General features: G+C 36.2%; 1 protein-coding gene across 5 annotated transcripts in view; it reads right to left on the minus strand.

The window, feature by feature from the left end:
• Positions 1-1,935: 1,935 nt before the first annotated feature.
• The window catches only part of POLK (DNA polymerase kappa), a 35,116-nt gene continuing 23,613 nt past the window's right edge, over positions 1,936-13,438 (minus strand). For all 5 annotated transcript variants that reach the window (XM_086769996.1, XM_086769999.1, XM_086769997.1 and 2 more), the window contains 8 exons: positions 12,821-12,945; positions 12,483-12,649; positions 10,277-10,309; positions 8,333-8,429; positions 7,034-7,205; positions 5,159-6,115; positions 3,929-3,980; positions 1,936-3,775 (listed from right to left, as the gene is read on the minus strand). In XM_086769996.1, coding sequence (XP_086626122.1) covers positions 3,691-3,775; positions 3,929-3,980; positions 5,159-6,115; positions 7,034-7,205; positions 8,333-8,429; positions 10,277-10,309; positions 12,483-12,649; positions 12,821-12,945 — 1,688 coding nt within the window. In that variant the 3' untranslated portion in view covers positions 1,936-3,690. The remainder of the gene's footprint in view (positions 3,776-3,928; positions 3,981-5,158; positions 6,116-7,033; positions 7,206-8,332; positions 8,430-10,276; positions 10,310-12,482; positions 12,650-12,820; positions 12,946-13,438) is intronic.

Here is a 13,438-nt window from a genome sequence, read left to right on the forward strand (position 1 = left end):
ACTGGTGGATGAAGGAAAGGCTGTTGATGTGGTCTACCTGGACTTCAGCAAGGCCTTTGACACGGTCTCTCACAGTATTCTCCTAGGGAAACTGGCTGCCTGTGGACTGGGTAGGTATACCCTTCTTTGGATAAAGAATTGGCTAGGGGGCCGTGCCCAGCGGGTGGTGGTTAATGGAGTCAAGTCCAGCTGGCAGCCTGTTACAAGTGGTGTCCCCCAGGGGTCGGTACTTGGGCCCATCTTGTTCAATATCTTTATTGATGACCTAGACAAGGGGATTGAGTGTACCCTCAGTAAGTTTGCAGATGACACCAAGTTGGGTGGCGGTGTTGATCTGCCTGAGGGTAGGGAGGCCCTTCAGAGGGATCTGGATAGGCTGGATCACTGGGCTGAGCTGAATGGCATGAGGTTCAACAAGGCCAAGTGTCGGGTCCTGCACTTTGGCCACAATAACCCCATGCAGTGCTATCGGCTCGGAGCTGAGTGGCTGGAGGACTGTGAAGAGGAAAGGGACCTGGGGGTGTTGGTTGATGCTCAGCTGAACATGAGCCGACAGTGTGCCCAGGTGGCCAAGAGGGCCAACGGCATCCTGGCCTGCATTAGAAATAGTGTGGCCAGCAGGAGCAGGGAGGTAATCATCCCCCTGTATTCGGCACTGGTGAGGCCGCACCTTGAGTATTGTGTTCAGTTTTGGGCCCCTCACTACAAGAAAGACATTGAAGCCCTGGAACGTGTCCAGAGAAGGGCAACAAAGCTGGTGAGGGGTCTGGAGCACAAGTCTTACGAGGAGCGGCTGAGAGAGTTGGGATTGTTTAGTCTGAAGAAGAGGAGGCTCAGGGGAGACCTCATTGCACTCTATAGCTTCCTGAAGGCAGGTTGTGATGAACAGGGGTTTGGCCTCTTCTTCCAGGCAACAAGCAGGACCCGAGGAAATGGCCACAAGTTGTACCAGAGGAGGTTTAGATTGGACTTGAGGAAAAACTTTTTCTCTCAAAGAGTGGTCAGGCACTGGAACGGCCTGCCCAGGGAGGTGGTGGAGTCGCTGTCCCTGGCAGTGTTCAAGAGGCGGCTTGATGAGAAGCTACAGGATATGGTTTAGTAGCTGTGGCAGCAATGGTAGTGGGAAGACGGTTGGACTAGATGATCTTATAGGTCCCATCCAACCATGTGATTCTATGATTCTATGATTCTATGATACATAAAAATTCTCATGTGCTGCCAACCTAGATCTTTCACGTGCTTCAGAACTGTGGATACAGTAAGTGCAGAACGGCTCACACATAGGCAATAATTTATACACTAAGTTAAATACAGCTATAAAGAAATTTCCAGATGCTAATGAAAACAGATTGTAAGGTCAATTATATAACAGACACACACACTGCGAAAAATGCAAACCAAAATCATTGCTTGCACAGTTTTCTTCACAAGAACTGAGATGAAAAATCGTATCACACAAGATTATGACAATACTTAATCATGTGCTGGAGGCCTTCTTCACATAAAAAAAAAACAGTAATAAATGTGGTATAATAAACTATATGGAATAGGAAAATAAAAAGGCTTGTTTTGCATTGCAGTAAATAATTTACACAGAAAACATTAACATAATCTCACCAAGCACTTTCTGTGAACACACAGAATCACCCTTCCAAGAGGTGTATTTTTATATGCATCTCAAAAGACACAAATTTCAAGCTTTAGAATCATACTGTGAGTTTTATTTCCACATTAACTCTAACATATCCCATGACTTTAACTTCCTGACACCCAGATAACTCTACGATACTTTTTTTTTAATAGATAGTAAGACAACTTCTGAGGCTAAGCCAAATGAAGTTAATTTGTTCAAGCACTTACAGTAGTTTACTTTTTGCTAAGTAATCCATATGTAAAAATGCACACTTTAAAGAAATACACACAATGACAAGGTAATTGATTCTACACTTTATTCAATCAGACAGATACAAAGTAATGAAGGGACAGGTGTTCACTTTCTGAACAGCAGTGGTAGCTTAAGTCATTGTTCCCTCAGTTGCTTTTATGACTTTCCTATCAAAAGTTTCCAGTTCCCACCTCTGTCAACAGAACAGCTCGTGCTGCATGCTCACTGAGCTAGCTTAGAAAACTGAGTCAGCTTACACAGCCTGAACTAGTCCAGCTGATTTGGTCCAAAGCAGATAAGGGAGCACTGACATGAATTCAAATGACAGAGCTGTGGGTACAGTGGCATCTGGCAAACAAACAGGTGAGCAAGTAGAGATGGTGAAATCATTCCAGAAAGTTTGGAAACAAAAAAGCACATTCTGGACTTAGCCTGGGTATCTAAAATACACCAAGTACACATTTGTTCATTTAAAAAACAAGCAAACCCCAAACTACTTCCAAAACAATTAAACAACAGAACAGATGCTTCTACAGTAGCTACTTCTTCTAAAGATTCTGCAATTTAAAAGCAGTTTATACTTCATACAGGGTTTGATATTGCTTATATATCTTGTAAGAAGTATGCTGTAATCATAAATTATTTGCCTGATAAATATTTAATTGTAATAAACCAACTACATTTAAGCAATTTGGTGTGAACAGAGAAAATCTAAACAGAGTATTCTAAATATTTGCACTTGACAACTTCCTCCATCCACATATGCATTCATAAAATATTGTTTATTCAGAAATACAAAATAATTTTAAAGATGAAGATAAGTAAACAATAAAAATGTTCAGCATCTCTCACATTTGCACATAATTCATATTACTATTGCACCATGAGACATTTTATTTAGAGTAGATTTAGTTCTACTGACTGATAACAACTTCACAATTGTGAAGAAAACGGAAGTTCTCAGCCTCTTTGGAAACGTCAAAAATCAAACAGCATTTGTCTGACTAACCTGGAGGAATCCTCCTCTCATCAACAGGTTTATTAACATTTTTTAAATCAGCGAAGTCATCCTGCATCTCATCACAATGAGTCCTTCAGAGCTGGTCCAGCTCTTACTGAAGTCATTTGCAGTGACAACAATGAAAGCTTGACTGTGCTCTAAATTCTTGCTCTTTTCCTTTGAAATTGCAAGACCAATCAATTTTTGTATCCACTAAGAAGACAAATGTTCGTAAGCTGAAATCAAGCAACTCAGCTCTTCTTTGACATCAAACAGCTAAATACCACAATTAAATTTTGTGTTGAATTGTCCAAGGAAGTGTCAACCTGAACTACTATAGCTACCAATTCATCCAACACGGAAGGGAGGTCAGGTGCGGGAAAAGGGCTCTCAGTCAGCACAGTGTGGCACCCTAGCTAATAATTCCCGCTTTCTAGGGAGCCTGCCCTACAGGCTTGCTAAATGGCAGCTCTAATCTCCTGTTCTGTTTGTTGAACAGCAGAGAGAATTCATGAGGCTGCTCGTGACTCTAACAAAGTCCCATGTGTTCAACATAAACAAAGTCAAAGTGCTACCAAATTTTGATTCTCGGAAACAACTGGAAAAAAGTATTATTCTCAGGAAAAAAAAAAAAAATTACCTCAGTTATACCTCCTCTTATGCCTCAAACATCATGTTCATTTAATACAGGCACGCAACAGCTCCAAAGTGACGGGCACCTGAATCCAGCCTAGCACCAATGCTAAATTAACTTGCAGTCATAAAACACTATGAAACGCTTCATATAGAATATGTTGCTACACAGTCATTTAAAAAACATTTCAATTGTATGCTTGGAATTGCTTGACTTGGCCTTTTTTGATACCGACTGTGAAGTTGTTAGTCCAGATCTAATGTTAAAGAAAGAAAAAAAGAAAAAAAAAAAAACATAAGAGGTTAAAATACACAATGCATACCTACACAACTTTTACAACACTGAATATTTTTCTAGACTTTATTATTTTAAAATGAGTTGTACACTCAAATTTCCAGAAAACCCTTACCTTTTTGTTCCTTGTGATGGATTTGTGCATTGCTGTCCTCTGCTTAAACCTCCTGAAAAGTAATTGGAAACAATCAAGATTAATTGCTTCAATAAAGAAAGCAAGCTTCAGAAACTACATACATGATAGAACTTTTAAAAGATGAGGTTTGGATAAAGCTTTTCTTTCCTTTTTTTTTTTTTAAACATAACCATATTTAATCTGTTTCAAGCAGCAGATAACATTTTGTTATCTGCAGTTTTAATATTGTATTTTCTATTAACATTTTTTAAAGAGAAAAACAAATAGCCTTTACTTATTGAATTCTAAGGGATTAATTTTAACCTTGTTGTAGTTTTCAGAAATATTTCAGCATAACCTAGTTGATTTTCAAGGTGGTTGTTGAAAACTATGTTGACTTTTTTTTTATTCTGCAGGGGGAAAAATAATTTTTGACAACAGTTAGTTTTTAATTTAAAACAAAGCCTGTTTGCACGTGTCACATAATATTGCTTATAAAATTTTCTGTGTAAAAGATTCATATTGTAAGTCTTAATTGTGTTCTGATAATTCTAGCACATTAGCATTTTCATTTCCTTTTTTAAAGCTCCCAAGGTAGATTAGGGACAAGGTACTTTAGGCAGATACCTGACTCCCTCCACATGTCCTGTAATCTGGCCAAAGATTAACTCTTCATCAAAAAGGGAAACTACTTAAGTAAATATGCTACTGGCTTGGCATGCTACAGGTGCAGTTATGTGATATATTTTATTAGATGTAAAACGGGCTTGCAAGTTCCTGCCTTTATACTTTAGTTCACCACCTCTCTGTCTTTGCCAGTACATTACATAATGGAACTCTTCTGTCAACTGAATCTCTGAAACAATCCAGGCTGAAAGATGTTTTCATTGATTTTTCACTTAAATCTCTGTGACCTTACAAACACCTTTCTGAACATGGCTGGGGAGTAGCAAACATGCAATTCACAGAAACGAGCAGTAATTTCTGTGTAATCATTGTGGCAAATGAGAACGCACTGTGTAACTACCATCACATTCATAAATCTAGTTTGTCATGGAAATGCATTTGACATTTTTAAAATTAAAATGTTGACCCTTACACAAGCCTTACTCAAACGAACTTGCTGCAAAAATCTCAAAGCCCTGAGACGTTCAAAGTATACCATTACCAAATTATTCTAATTGTACAAGCAGATAATTTGAATAAATATATCCTAACATGCATACTCACCAACTCTGTTTGACTTTTCTGTATTAAAAGATTTAGTAGGAAAATCTTTTTTTTCGGTCAGCTCCTGGATAAGGCCTTTATTTAAGCAGACATCCACATGTCTGTTAAATGACACAAGACTAGTGGTTTTCTGTTCTGAGTTACAAACTGGACAAACAAGAACACTGTCTTCTTTGGCTTCAAAGAAACAGGATGAGCTAGTTTCTTCTGTATGTTCAGTCTTTTCAAAATGGCCTTCATTGTTTTGTGAAATTCTTTTGGGGAAGAGACACTGTTTCATACACACTTCTCTAGCAATGTCACTGAGATTGCTAGGCTGTCTTTCTCTGTGAGATTTGTCAGATATTATTTGAGTGAATGTCTCTGTGCTACTGCTAGTAGTGCTGTCGGATATACTTGCAGACTGGTTTGTTCCTCCTGATCGATCTGTTTTATTTTTTTGACATTCATCAACATCTTCATTTTTAAGTTGTGGAAGAAAGTTTAATGTCTTTTCTTTTGAATTGTCATTCTTGGATATTTCCATGACATCTTTAACAAGAGTTCCATTGAGGCATTCATCAATATGCCTATTAAGCTCTTCCAAATTATTGCTGCTTTGTTCCTCAAAGCAAACAGGGCAGGTGAAGATATTACACATATTAGAATTCTGTAAGTCTCTGACTTTCTTTGTTTCTTCCACAAAACTTGCTGATGATTTCCTATCACGAAAGAGCTGCTTACCTACAGTTTCATTTGGAGAAAGATTCTCACTGTTCTGTTGCCTTGCAGCTCGCTTTTTATCAAAAAAACTTCCTCTAGGAGATGCTTCTGAATTTTTTGTGAAATATTCTCGGTTAGGCTTCCCTGGCTCACGCTTAAGAAAACCAATTTCTTTTCCTGATTTTAAGAAACTTGTAATGCTTTTTTGTTGGTACTTCTTCTCTTCTTCACTTAGAAATCCAGATACTCTTACACCTAATGACAAAAAACAAAATTATTATTACAATTTTATCAAACTTGACATTAACTCTTACTTAGCACCTTTTGAGGTATACATCCACTCAATAAAAGTGCATTTTTATCTCTAAACAGAGGCTATACTACCTGGAAACGCTAACAATGGATAACAAGGTACATACAACTTTATCAGATCCAAACACTTGCCCAACCATATTATTAATTTCAATACTCATGAAGTGTTTTCATGGTACCCATGAAGTGCTATAACTGATTGCACCATAATATGAGCCTGTAAACTTAATAGTTTTCTAGAATTCAGTCTGACAGGGAGTTTTTCATTAAGTTTCCCCACCAAAATATTTTTTTCTTCACTGCATTCTAATAACACAGACAAATAAGGTTTATATATCACTGAGTGGCCCAATCAGAATGATTAAGCACCTGAAACACACAAGTCTTAGAATCAAAACAGAGTTTTACTTTGGCAGAAATTTTCAAATTTCTTGCAAAACATAGCATCTTCAAATCCATAAGCACTTTTGTTTAAAGCATTTGTTTCTAAAAGAGGTTATGAACAGAAACCACCTGTTGCTGTGGTGCAAAGCAGATTTAAAAGCTCTTTTGAGGCCGCAGAATTAATCACTGCTATGCATTAAGATTCTACTCTCATGCCAATGTGTATGTTTCCCCAGGACTAACAGGTCATAGGAATAGTACAACCTCAATTAGTAAAACCTCATTTAGTAAAACATTCCTGAGTTTCACCATTCAGCACTCCAGACCTGTTTCACTTTGCAAAAGCTACCAGGATAATGCAGAAAGGATAAATCTATTTATACTGATTTTACTTTAGAATACAGTCTATTACTTTGATACAGAGTTAGATACAGAGATCTAACTCTGAAAAGGAAGAATGAGTTTGAAATACTTTACCCATAAGTCTTATCCGTAAAGGGTGAGGAGCAACACTATCAATTTCTGTTCCTAACAAGTCTTTAGCAATAGCAAATATTTCCTCCTCAGTAGAAACAGAAGACAGCACAGTTGAAGCTCTTGTTTTTACTTCAAAGTTAACATTCTTTAGCTTCAAGGTAACAGTTTTACCCTAAACAAACAAAGAAAAAAAAAAGACAGAGAGAAAAAGACAGGGAGGGGGAAGGAAAGAGAGGGAGGGGAAAAGATTAAACATGCCATACACAGCATGGAAACAATTATTATGTAGCATCTATATAAGGGCCCTAAATCGATAGTCACAATTGTGTGCTTATCCGCACAGGAGCACTATCAAGAATTTGTCTGCAAGATTCTGCACTTGCTCCTAAACCGCTATCAGATTCGAATCCTCTGAACTGGGTCATTTGGCTATGGTTCCCAGAGGACAATCTGCCACCAGTGTATGTTCAATAGATTTCATGCTCTGACTACAGTCACAACTCCTACTGTGTCTACAAAAAATTATTTCCTCACTTGGAAACTTTCAGTGCCAGATATCTCAACTTTGCTGTGAAAACTATTAAGGATGTGTAAGTGATATCCAATTAAGGATTTGCTGAAAACTTCCTTCCTCCTGCATGGTGCTATCAGAACCACACATAACATCTGTGTTTGGCACAGATATTCCCCTGGCAACACCTTCCAAACCATTTGTGTGACTCAGTCTGTCCATCCAAATGTAAATAAATGGCATTCTTTTTGTTTCGGTGCCTCTGTAAGCTTATCTCTTTGTCCTTAGCTGATGATTTCCCTTTCAGCTTGTTATCTAATCACAGTTCTTTTAGGTCTTGAATATTATTCCTTGCTTTACAATAAAGACCTACATAGAAAACACAAATTGTTATTTTTAGATAATAAACAAAAATTTGGGAAGAGGGAATACAGGGACTGTTCCTACCATACAAATCACTGAATTATATGAATAACATCTCAGCAAGTTTGGGACAAGTAAACTTCTTAAACTACACTACTGGCTACTGACTGGAGCCTGCATGAATAGAGGAGAGACATACAGTGTTTTAAATAGTTTCATTTTTTCCACACATATTATTAGTCACCTGACCAACATCAAAATGCTGCCTAAATCATTCCAAACGTCTGCACATCAAAGAACTGAGACTTCTGAAGGTAGATTGCATGGTATGATGCTGCTGAAAGCATTCGCACTAACACTGCATTTAATAAGCTTGAGTGCAAAGTGCTGTCTTTTTGCAGGTAAATAGAGAATAACATAAATACCTTAAGTCCTTCTTTCTGTAGGTCTTGAGCAAGGTCTCTGCAGAGTTCTCGACATAAGCTGTACTGGTCTTCTGCTGTGTTTATTTCACTGAATGTTCTAAGACAAAGATACAATTTTTTTTTTCAGTATGAATCCTAAAATGTGTTTAGTGGTTGGCATCTAAAAGTATTTTTCATACAGTTAAACAAAACTACATCACAAGAAGGTTGTTTAGGTTTGAGTGTTTACATCAAATAAAAAATAATTATTAATAAGAATATTATGCAGAAAGATTTATGCATATTTAGGTGTTTCAAAATGTTTGCAAAGCCCTTCAAACAGTGAAATAATTTGGCTTTCAATTTTTCTTGCACTATTTGAAAATGTATCAAACTTAAGGTCATTAATGCTTAAATATTTGCAAGACAGAATACTAACACCAACTGAATTCATGGAGCCATCCAAGTTATTTGTATTTAATCTCCTTTGAACAGTGCTGTGTAACATGAGAAGAAAGAAAGGATTAGAAAGTCAACATTAGAGCCAAGCATCAGAAATAAATAATGCAGATGCTAAAAAAAAGATGCCAGCTAGGATAATTACGTCTAGCCTCAAAGCAGGAAAAACTATCTGCCTTCGCTAGAGCTTTTCAGCAGGGGAATTACAGTAATTTTTGTTGTGCATCTGGTTTTTAGTAATGAAAGCAAGACAACCTTCAGTTAGTAGGGGTTTTAAGAGAAGTGGGAAACAAAACTCACAGCTGCCAGATGCTTTTGGAAAGATCTCACAGATCCACTTTTTCATGCCAGGCTTTCTATTTACGAGTATAAAGTCCCTGTAGTTACACTGGATTTCACATCTCTAAGTTATGCTCAAATTTACCTGATCATATTGAAAAGTCATCCTGTACTACGATTCACATTCCTCTAAGAATGTCTGCAGGCTGCCAAACTAACAGGATGGATATTTTACTGTGGGTCCCATGCTATTATCCAAGGAGTAACTCATATTATCCTGGCAATGCTGCAGTGATTTACAGCATTGCAATGCTGCAGTAACTGGGAAGCTGTAAAAGTCCTAAGTTTGGAACAGGCAGGACAGAGAGATGCTATTTCAGGCCCATCTCTTCCATCCATGTATACTAGCTTCATGATCGCAGCAGCTCATCGACACGTCTGGTCTAAAAACGTTTCCCTCAGGAAAAAAGAAGCAAGATCAAAAAGCAGAAAAGTGCAATAGGCTACCCAGATTATCTGTCTGTCTGCAAACCAGCAGAAGACTATGGCCATAAATTTCCCAGCTCTGGTGGTACCAAATCTTACACGGCTTACTTAAGCTGCCCACAACTATTAAGTTTCAATAGAAATAAGAACCTTTTCTTATCTCCTTTTCTAAGAAGAGACAACGCATGAGGCTAGGGATAATTATTACAGTGCTCTACAGATTCTCCTTGCAGTATTTCCTTTTTAAAAATGAACTTTTGGAAATTACATACACCACCTTCTTGTTAAAAGTTAGGAAATGCAACCAATTTTAGTTACCTATGCAAAATTATTGTCTGCTTTGCAAGTCTACCTTATGCTATACTTGCTATGCATGTGACTGCAGGCTACTAGACTGACACTGACATTAAACTGGAACATATAAAAAAAATTAAGCCCTTACATATTTCCATCCTATATTACGGCTCAAAGACCACTTTGATGCATTAAAGGTATTAGCAGAACCAGGTGATTAAGAAAGAAAGAACACACAAACTTATAGAAGTACCTCCATAGTGTTCTCAAGCCAAGAAAAAAAAAATAATGAAAGCTTGAATCTGACTTAGTGACCTTGTTGTATATGCAGTTTTGTAACACATAAAAATACACAATGAAATCATATGGCTAAGAAAACTATACACTACTTGGTATTAAGTAGGTGTAGTGATTAATGTAATTTTTTTCAATATTCAAGAGGCATACCTTTCAGTGCTCATACTTTTTCTTTCTCCATCCCTTTAAAAAGAAAAACAATTTATTATACTTACTTTACCCAGAATTGTTAACTTTTCAATAAACTCTGAGTCAACCAATCATGCTTCTGTAACTAACAGTAGTCTCTCCTATAAAACCCGGATGTTAACTTTTTCTACAAATCTTGTACATCAAGTTTAAGTGAGTGTGAGAGGGAGAACGTATTAAAAAAAAAAAAAACTTAAACTACTGTAAAAGAAGTAAAGACACAGATCAACCACAGATGTCAACAAAAATAAACAGTTTGGAAAAAAAAAACACCAACAAACAACCCCAGCAAAACCCCCCTCTCACATAAGGAGGAGTCTTATTTAAAAACAAAACTAACTAAAAATCCTATGCTGTTTCAACTAGCTATAACTGTGAAGCACTGCTATTAAAATCCTGAACATACTATGTATATTTTAATATTTGTTTTTCTAAGGAATTAGTTTGCTTTCTGTCTAAGTTACTGCCCATGTTAAGGGTGATGTTAAGGCTTTGTTTGTTTGTTTTTTCTCTCTGGTTTTAATTGAGCATCCTTTAACAACTCCTCTGTATATAAGGAGTTCCTCAGAGCATTTTCTGTTTAGTTCCTTCTTCTGTTTTTAAGTATTGGAAATAACAAATTTGGTATCCTCCGATTTTCCTAACAGAAAGCGGCCAAAGACAATGACCACAAGATGAACCATTCACTGAGGACTCAAGTTTCTGTATATTAAGAGCTTGCTTTCGCCATACTAAAATCACTGAAATCAAGTTTGTGCTAATAAAGATAAAACCAAGATATAAATCTTGTAGACAATATAATTAAAAATGTTTTCCCCTTCACAATTATAAACTTGACTTTTAAAGTGCTCCTTTTTTTTTTTTTAAATGTACTGGGAGATTTCCCAGATGGTAGAAGACCTAAACAGGGTGAATAAGTGGAAAGAGTGCACCAATTATTACAGGACCACTTGAGGCTGCATTATCTTAACAGAAACAAATATTTGGAAAACTGCATTTTATCTTTGATTAAGCCACTTTTACAAAGCCAATCTTACTTCATATTTTGTTTCAAGACAACATACTTCTGAAAAGAAAAAAAAAAACAACCCAACACAAAGATTCCTGCTTGCACATTACTGGTACACAAAATGCTAACTAAAAAATTGAAAATCTATTACTGTCAGAGAAGTAACAGAAACAACACAGAATAGGACTTTTGGAAGTATGTAAGATACTTTGGAATGCCTAATGAAACCACATCATTGTGAAGCCATTTTTAAAAAGAATTTCAGCATTTTGGGAAGGACAGAAGGACATTTAAGGAAGGACTATTTAAAAGAAAGGGGATTCATCCTAAATTAAGACTCTTGGTTACACAAACAGCAAAATGCTATGGTGTTGTTTTGTGTTTTTGTTTTGTTTTGTTTGGTTTGGTTTGTTCTTTTTTTAAGAACAATGTTCATATCCAGGACAGGCTTAGAAACAATGCATATTATTGAAAAGATGTATTGACTAGTAAGACTGATTTCTCCCCTCCCAAACAGGAGGCTAAAAAGCCATTAAAGTAGTATAAAACTTAAAGGAACAGCTATGAAGAAGGATATAAAAATCTCCAGTTCTTTTCCAGTAAATCAACAATTTGATATTACAAACATGTACATAAGCATGATAGGAGGCACAGAAGCCTCACTTACTTTCATTAGAAATATGACAATTTACCACCAGAGAAGATCAGATACCAATATAATTTTTATTACAATCAGATAATAATAAAAACCAATGAATGTATATTGTTTTTATAGAAGAGACATGACTGAACACCTCTGCTTAGGATAACTCATTTGTCTTTAACTATTTTAGTAATTATGAGGCTACCCTAAATGATACTGACTTGATTTCTTGACATACACTTAAGCACAACTTCTGAGAGACTTTTGGATTTCACGTATTAGACACAGCTGTACAAACTTTTGCTCTTTAATATTTGGCTGTTGTTTGTATCTTAGTCATAAATATAACAATAACAGGTATCAGAGAAAATATCTTAGAAAATATATTAAACAAGCCCAATTTTCTTAATATTCGTTTGCCAACAAAATAAGTCTTAAAATGTACACTATGTAGCATACACAAGGAAAAAATTACAAAAATGTAAACGCAGGAGGAAAAAAAACCCAAAACATACTTTTCCAAATGTGTTGAACCCAAACCAAGGGAAATATCCAAGAAGTTACGCCAAGACGCTTCTGAAAAAAGAAGAGAAAGCAGTGCCCTCTGCTGGTAAAGTTCTGAACAAGTCACAATTCCAAGGGCTTTTAACATCTTCTCTGTCACTTTTCCTATACCTGGCACCTGAAAAAGAAAGTTGGAAACTTTCCATTTTTAGATCCAATACCAAGAACAATGTAAATCAAACACAACTGGGCAGATTACCTAGAGAAGTATATTTCTTCAGTAAAAATACTGCTTTTAGAACATAAGGAATGGACACAATCTCTTAGTAAATGTCATGGTCTCTCTTACCTTTCTAATGGGCAAATCTTTCAGGAAGTCTAGCACCGCTTGCCTCTCAGGAGCAATTCTGTATTGTCCATTAGGTTTATTACGATCACTGCACATTTTTGCTAACATTGTATTTGGTGCTATTCCTTAAAACCAAACAAATAAAAACCATATTTTTAAAAAATACAAGACAATGTTTAATTTCAACCATCCAATATTTAAAAGCACAACAGTAGCCTATATATTTGGCAAAGACTAAACACACACAAAAGAATGATGATAACTGAAAACCAGATTTGTTACAATTCTGCAAAAACATTTTGTAACAGACAGGTGAGAACATAAATAAATGTGGCAGATCAAATACAATGGATGCACCAGATAAAGTGTACCTACTATTTTAAGATAGTCAGGGTAACACAATACGCACTAATCAGTCACGAGGGGTTAGATAACAGACGTTTAAAAATAACATCAGTTACATGATTGAATAATTTTATGATGGCGATTATGGTAAGAGAAAAGAAAATGCTTATAATAGCAGTTATAATGAACTCTTAATGAGGAGGTATTTCTTAAATTACAGCAAAAAGATTAAATTAATTTTGACAAAATTTACCAAATTAAAATCTTTTGCAG

This window comes from Chlamydotis macqueenii, chromosome Z (genome assembly GCF_036417535.1).
Source record: "Chlamydotis macqueenii isolate bChlMac1 chromosome Z, bChlMac1.mat, whole genome shotgun sequence".
NCBI lineage: Eukaryota > Metazoa > Chordata > Aves > Otidiformes > Otididae > Chlamydotis > Chlamydotis macqueenii.